We start from the raw sequence: 8080 nt of genomic DNA, 5'->3' as shown, positions 1-8080 counted from the left end.
TCAGATCACACCTGCATACTTCTTTACTACAGGGCACACATCTCCTGTACCCTCCCTGCTTGCCACACCTGTATACAGTGCACCAAATACTCTTTCTTGATGTCACGCCTGCATAAAATCCAACTTCCTGCACCCTTTCTTCCTGCAGGGCACTCACCCCCTGTACCCTACACTTTATACCTGTATACTGTACATCAGTTAACCTTCCTTGATGCTACAGCTGTGTATAAGGTACCCTCACTTCCTATTACACCTACAGCCTGCCTTCATAGAGGACACGCACCTCATTTACACCACACCAACCTAGCCTAATACCTCGCCCTATATTGCCCACCTTCATTCCTTTCTTTCTTTCATACCACACTTCTAAATACCCCCTGTTACACCACACCTTCACAGAGGCCCCCTTCTGCGTCTTCCTAATGGACCATGTATGGTATGATAACATTGTGGGCCGTCTTCATTACGAATATCATTTTTGAAGCCTGCAAAACAATATGAGTGCCAAATAAATGGCGTACTGGAGGCAAGACTTATGGCGGAGTAATACAGAAGTACGGCCACCAGGCAGTTTATTAGGCGGAGTGTGATACTTCAGAGACAGTTTACACGAGTTGCTGTTGTCCTTCTTTGCTTTTCACGGGACAGCAGTTGTCTTCTTGCCTTCATGGGGCAGTGTTTTGAAACAGTCAGGCCTGGAAACATTTATTTGAATTGTAAGGAAGTCACATTATTGGGCAACAAAGAAAATGTGCAGACGGAAAAAAGAAATATAGCCCACGGCAAAAAAGATGATTTTCAGCTTTTTAATTTTAGGATATGTTGTACACCAAATATCCTCTTGGCAGAAAAGCGCATTCAATGTGTTCATAAGCCAAACAGTCACTTTGTTTAAACAAAACACAATTACAAAATAAAAATAAACCACAAAATAATAAACTGCATGTTCATAACATACAAAATCCATGCCTACTCAGTAGGTAACTACAACATTCCAACTCCTGAATATATATATATTTATATAATATGTATAAATTTACATTTCAGTTACAAAAATATACTTTGAGAGGTTTTTTTGCTTACATTCTAAACAAATGAAGCTGTGCTTCAGCTCTCACTGTCCCTTACGCTAGCGTTTACTTTCGGTTTCAGTACATTCTTTGAGCAGATTCCCTTTGACCTTAAGGCTAGATGCGCGCGCATCTAATTCACACTAATGCATGTGTCAAGACATTGGCAAGGCTTCACGAAAAGGCACCAAGACTTCGAACGGGACTGGTTGTCGTAGGCGAGAGGGCCATTGGTGATATTACAGAGTCAACAGAACACCACTCTTACACATGCTTATACAAAAGCGCGGCAAAACCTGTCGCGGGCCGCCTTCACGAGAGAGCATATTTACCAAATGTAGCCCTGCGAACTCCAAATAATACAATATGAATATGCCAGGGGGAATTCACATCAATACGTTTCGGAAGGGGGAAATAAAAGCATGGCACGTGTACAATATACATATTCTATGTATATATAGAATTAAAGTCCATTGAATTGCAATCAAAACGCTGATTTGCAAAGGGGCAAGTACTGAAATGATATATACGGTCCATGCAAATTAAAGTCCCATGGTGGATGTGCAGGAGGATGGCAGTTTTTTTCAGGCAGTTGAAAATAAAAGTTATGATGGCCACGCTTGTAGCATGTAGGCCATTGATAGCCGACAGTCACAGACCATTTGCCTTTGGAAGTGGCCTGAAAGTACCAGTAGGGTGAGGGGGCATCCACACGTTCAGTTCTTAGCAGATCTCGATTGTCCGTGGCGAGAAGGTGGATGCCATCTCTGAAAATGTGGTCGTCACCGGGGAGCTGAAGGAATTGGTGACGATGGATGAAGGGAAACTGGTGGCGAGATGGGATTGGAAGCTGGAAGCGATGGAGGTGTATGTTGATGCTATTGAAGGGGAAGGGAATGAGTTGTGCACTGGAGAACTGTATGAAGACGACACAGGGGATGAGGAGTAGGTAGTAGGCACTGGAGAGGGGTAGGACGTGTCCATGGGGGAAGAATAAGAGGTTGTCACTGGTGGTGAGAACGTAGAGATAGGAGAAGCAGAAGACACTGGGGCCAACTTTTCAGTTTTTTTGTCCTTTTGTCTGAGATGAATTTTAGTGTGCCTCTTCCTCTCGTCACTTCTGGCAAACTTCCTACCACAAATGTCACAGGCAAAGGGCTTCTCGCCCGTGTGCGTTCGGATGTGGGTTGTCAAATGGTCGCTTCGGCTGAAATTCCTCATGCAAATCCGGCACTGGAAGGGCTTCTGACCAGTGTGGATGCGGATGTGCCGGGTCAGTTCATCAGACCGGGAGAACCGTCGGTCACAAGACTCCACAGGGCAAGCGTATGGTCGTTCGTGAGGAGGGGTCTTGCTAGGGCGGTTAGGGTATTTCCTCATTCGGCCTGGTTTCATGAGCTGGGACTGGTAGGAGGTGTTGATGGCTTTCAGATCCTGGGAACCAGTCTGGGTTGCAAAGGCTTTGATGGTTGACAAGGGTGTCAGAGAAGGCTGGTGAGCCCTGCCCTCCAGTGACTGAAATGGTTTCTGGTCTGGTGGGGTCAAGTTCAGTTCCCCTTGCTGCTGAGGGAACAAATAGTCTGGGATCATTGAAACTTGGAAGTTGGCTTTGGAAGATGGGTAGGCTGGTGGTGGATACTGAATGGAGGTACCAGAAGCAGTTGAGAAAGACTGGGTTTGTTGTTCAGGGAAGATTTCAGAGGCAGAACTGGGGAAGGTGGGTGCAGCAGAATAGATTGGGCTGCTGTCGCTGGACTGAACTGAGCAGCTCAAGGAAGGGCTGTGCGATGTCGAAGAGGACGGCGAAGATGAAGGTGTGGAGGTGGAGGGCAGATTGGCCATGCCCACCAGACCACTCACAATGCTGAAGAGGGGCTCTGGCCACAAGGTGTTGGTGCTGTTGGAAGCCGGCTCCAATGAGAAGCGGCCAGTGTAAGCCAGTGGTGGCAGTCTGCTGGTCACATTGGAGAAACTGGTTTCCACAAAATTCTTCTCGTTGCTCAAAGACATCTCGGAGAAGTTATCTGGAAGGCAAAGGAATACCAATGGTTAGATCTCAGCATGTATGCACTAAGTATCACAGTTAAAAACAAGCACAGGAAATATGCACGTTTCAATAGGGGCTACTTTTTTAGAACAAAATGGAAAACGGCTACGACTCTGCAGTGATACAATGCACTACAGCAGAAGGGATTCCTTAGCTGCTTGGGTAGAGAAGACTGCACCATCATAAGTGACGCACAGAGATTCCCCTCACTGCAAGCAGCTCGAATTAAGATGCGCAGACCGCGAGCAGCAAAGACGCCCACCCAGTCCAGTGCATGTGTTAAACCAACAGCAGCGCCACTATCTGCGATCGCCCAATACATTCTAACGTGCATTATACACCGCCTGTTTGTATCCGAATCTGGTATCATAAATCGTATCATGACAACATTAGAAGGCAATCTCCCCCTCTCCCCCTCCTGTAGCATACATAAGCCGGTTGGTTTCTAGAGGTTATTTGCACATTAAAAACCCCAAACATGCCCAGCACCCGAAAAACATCCCCATGCGTGTACATTGTGCGTGTTTAATGATATTTGGGATGGGTGCTCGGCTGAAGGGATCCCCGTGGATTTAGCCGCGCGTGGGCGGTCATTTGTGAAAGCGTGTGTGACACAGACTGGTGCAGTACTGACTGATCATAGACTTGGAAACCGTTTAATCCGGAAAGGTGGTGCAATGTGAGATCATTACAGAGCTGTGTATTCTGTGCACAGGCGGTGGATGGCAGGCAGCATTTGGGCTGTGCAAGGCACACAGCAGCGGGTGGGTGAATGCACAGCATACATGGGTGAAAACCTAACAGCAATTGGGGTTTATGAAATACAGCACTGAGGGGGGTGCTCGGCATACGGCAAGGTGGTGAATGCTATACGGCATCGAGGTGTGCTAAATATATACTTCAGCAGGTGTGTGGATTCATGGCGTAGGACAAGATGGGGTGCGTGGCATGCAGCAAGGTGTACAGGAAAGGGGTGCAACGCGTCCAGCAGTGGGGTGAATGGCATACAGTAATGAGGTGAAAGGCATGTAGCAATGGTTGTGCAGGGCATGGACCAACTCGGGCGGTTGTGTGGCATCGGCAGTGTGAAAGGCATGCAGCAGTGGGCGGATGGGTGCATGGGAAACTGCAACAGCGGATGCATGCACAGAGTGTAATGGCGGTATTGCATAGATACATCAGCATGCACTTTGCAACGAATGCAATGTGCACACCCGTTTGCAGTTGGTCTTCGGGTGCAGGTCCTACGTGTAGGGCTGCCAGTTTTCGGGTGTAGTGTACAGGCCACTGGATGCAGTGTTAAGGCTCCTCGTGCATGCATGCGTCTGAATGCAGGTCCTATGCGAGGGGTGCACTTTTCAAAGTGCAATGTGTATGTGTTAATGCACACCGTGCAGGTGCAGTGGCTCCTATGTATACACCCCGGTTTGCATTGCACGCTCTTGACAGCACCAGCTCCTGGTTCTTACCTGTTGGTAGGTTCTGGAAGGGCTCGCCAGCCTCCCCGGCGGAGCTGTAGCCGGACTCCCCGGGGGTCCCCACGCCCAGGAAGGGCTGTGAACCCCCAGACACGGAGAGCAGCATCATCTCCTCCAGCTTTGGGTAGGTGCTGTCCATAGTGGGCGAGTGCGGGAAGGAGCCGAACGGGTCAGACATAGGTGGCAAAAGCATCTCCGCCTTGGCCATAAGGGGCCTTTGGGGTCCCCTGCTGTCACTGTCAGGGGACCTGAGTGGAGTTTCAGGGTGTTGTGAGTGCTCCCAGGGTGCTGAGGGTTTCCCTGCAGCTCTGCTCCCCTGGCTCTCACTGTGGGCTGCAGGGTGATCTTTGGAGGCAGGGGGCCCTGCTTGGTGATTGCGCTGGGCTTCCCTGTCGTTCTCCTCCTGCCTTGGCTTCTCTTTCTTTCTCTCTCTCGGAATCTCTCGGTCTCCCTGGATCCGCTTCTATTTGAAGGGTTTGCAGGCGCCGGACACGCCCCCGCCGTGACGTACATGTCCATTTATGGAGCACAGGAAGCCCTTCTACGGTGGGGAGGCCCTGTGACGCGGCGCGCGACAGGAGGTTTCAGGGAGCTCGAACAAGGAGCCTTTACTCGCACAGGAAGGGTCGAGAGGACGAATGCGGTTCTTCGGTCCCACTGTCCAGTTCCCCGGGGGCTGCGGTCCGTTGTACGGCCACACGCACCCACTTCCGGGTCTCCAGCGCGTGCTTGCACTCTCCGCGGCGCGCGCTCCCGGAAACCTGTCGCCGGGAGCCATATAAGGGTATGACCATACACGGGCATGACCATAAAAGGATGTCTTCCGGCGGGGATCCTTCCTGTTCCTTGTATGGGGCTTCCGGGGCCGCGCGCCAGCGGTAGAGACAAGCTGCTGACAGGAGCATAGAAAGGAGGAGGAGGAGGACGACGAGCCTGGGAACAGAGGAGAATCCTCCAATACCAGGGGAGGAGGGGAGCCCTGCAATACAGGAGAGCCCTGCAACACCAGCGGGGAGGAAAGGGAGCGCCGAAGGAAAGCAGTGAAGTGGCCGCGAGGCGACCTGTAATGAGCAACAAACAGTATGCCAAAATAAACACATACGGGGTAGAAGAGAGACCTGCAGAATGGGGGCGAAGGGTAGGAAGATAATGTGCATTTTACAAAAGGTTTATGTGTGTGTGTTTACATTGACCTGGAAGCAGAAAACCTCTTCTATAGTAGAGGCGCGATGGGTATTTTCTTCTTACTCCAGGTGTAGACAGTGCAAGCTCCTAACAGTTTAACAGGTGTACCTCCCAAATGCCCTTATTAACAATCATTTTTATTGCGGTCTGTGCCCATCTAACTCGTCCCATTCCTTCCTTGGTGAGATGCGACACTTGACAGAACAGGGATCACTCTTCTGTTGTGAAGCGCTCTGACACCTTCGGGTAAAGTCCGCGCTATATAAAATTGCATAAATAAAAATAAATAAAATAAAATTCTGTATTCATTTAAATGACGATTCATGTTAAGCAACTAGCACATTCCCTTTTGCTTAGGAATATACCCAAAGCCAACCATCAGTGACAGAGCTTCATACGTATCTACCTGATGCCCACCCAATTGAAATACCACAATATTAATTTATTCAGCACTTCATAACAATCAGTCTAGGGCAGTGGTTCCCAAACTTTTGACTCCTGAGGACCCCCATTGAGTCACCACTGGAAGCCGGGGACCCCCCAAGTAATTTGTATGAGTTAAATTTCAAACATTAAAACAGTAATTCGAAAACAATACACACGTGTGCACACAAAACAAATACTCAAAGTACTAAGGATTTCGGGGCCAGATGTACGACCATTTCATTTAGCGCCCAGCAATTAGCGACACATTGCGAGTGGCAAATTGCGAGTCGCTAAATGAAATGTACAACAGTGTGTTTAACACTGTTTGGGATTCCCAATGGGGTCACAAATTGCGAGGTTCGTTAATATTAATGAGCCTCTCGCAATTTGCGAGCCCATTAAGAATGCCAGCCCTCCCAGCGATGGTGGCCTGATGGGCTCTGCAGTCCACCATGTCTCGTACTGCTTTTAAATAAAGCTGTTTTAAAAAAAAAAAATGCAGCCTGTTTACCATGCATTTAAAAAAAAAAAAGAAAATGAAACGTTTTCGTTTCATTTTCTAAGGGCAGGCAGAGGTCCCTGAGACCACTGCCTGCCCTTCAAAAATAATGCATTTGCAAAGGGGAAGGGGTCCCCTTCCCATTTGCGAATGCATTACCATCTACTCGAAGTAGGTGGTAATTGTGACTGTTTTGCGACCGCAAAACATTTGTACATGGTTTGAGACTCGCTATTTAGAAAGGAATGCCCCTTCCAAATAGCAAGGTGCAAAACCTATTTAGAGAGTCGCGAACAAATTGCGACTCATGAAATAGGCTATATACATGGCCCAATAGGTTTTTGCATGCGCAAACGGGTTCGCGAACCCGTTCGCGCATATAAAAACAGATCGTACATCTGGCCATTAGTATTTTATATTGAAATAATAGCCCCGCTGTCACATGTATTTCATTTGTTTTATAGCATCTCTTCCGGTCCAGGGAAGACATGGCTTGGCAGTTCGGGCTGGACTGTTCCCATGAGGCACAGGGTCAGACTGATTTGCATATAGCCATGTCTGAACTGGGGTGGCAGAGCGGGCTAAAGAACGGTGATGGATTAAACCCAGATCTTTTGACTGGGTGTGAGTGTTTGATTGATTCAGATGCTCCGTCCATCACCACCCCCTTTTGTACCGCTTTTGGCCGCCATAGTGTGGCAGGGTATGCTCAGACGTGAGTCCCTTGCTCACTTTGCCACTGGATTCAAGCAAGCCGGGCTGAAGACGGCTGGAATGCCAGAAACCGGTCCTCGGAAGCTTGCTTCCGGTCCAGGGAAGACATGGCTTGGCAGTTCGGGCTGGACTGTTCCCATGAGGCACAGGGTCAGACTGATTTGCATATAGCCATGTCTGAACTGGGGTGGCAGAGTGGGCTAAAGAATGGTGATGGATTAAACCCAGATCTTTTGACTGGGTGTGAGTGTTTGATTGATTCAGATGCTCCGTCCATCACCACCCCCTTTTGTACTGCGTGTGGCAGGGTATGCTCAGACGTGAGTCCCTTGCTCACTTTGCCACTGGATTCAAGCAAGCCGGGCTGAAGACGGCTGGAATGCCAGAAACCGGTCCTCGGAAGCTTGTTTCCGGTCCAGGGAAGACATGGCTTGGCAGTTCGGGCTGGACTGTTCCCATGAGGCACAGGATCAGACTGATTTGCATATAGCCATGTCTGTACTGGGGTGGCAGAGTGGGCTAAAGAACGGTGATGGATTAAACCCAGATCTTTTGACTGGGTGTGAGTGTTTGATTGATTCAGATGCTCCGTCCATCACCACGCCCTTTTGTACCGCTTTTGGCCGCCATAAGTGTGGCAGGGTATGCTCAGACGTGAGTC

At 49.1% G+C, this 8080-nt stretch overlaps 1 protein-coding gene across 1 annotated transcript; it reads right to left on the bottom strand.

Moving 5' to 3' along the window:
• Positions 1–792: 792 nt before the first annotated feature.
• EGR1 (early growth response 1) lies at positions 793–5041 on the bottom strand. Its single transcript, XM_086931834.1, has 2 exons — positions 4587–5041; positions 793–3094 (listed from the first exon to the last, which is right to left on the bottom strand). Exons 1-2 carry the CDS (start codon positions 4801–4803, stop codon positions 1794–1796), a joined length of 1518 nt encoding a protein of 505 aa, XP_086787960.1. The 5' UTR covers positions 4804–5041; the 3' UTR covers positions 793–1793.
• Between the last annotated feature and the right edge of the window lie 3039 nt (positions 5042–8080).

Source organism: Lissotriton vulgaris, chromosome 7, assembly GCF_964263255.1.
Source record: "Lissotriton vulgaris chromosome 7, aLisVul1.2, whole genome shotgun sequence".
NCBI lineage: Eukaryota > Metazoa > Chordata > Amphibia > Caudata > Salamandridae > Lissotriton > Lissotriton vulgaris.
The sequence above is the reverse complement of the archived record's forward strand: the minus strand, read 5'-3'. Positions and strand labels throughout refer to the sequence as shown.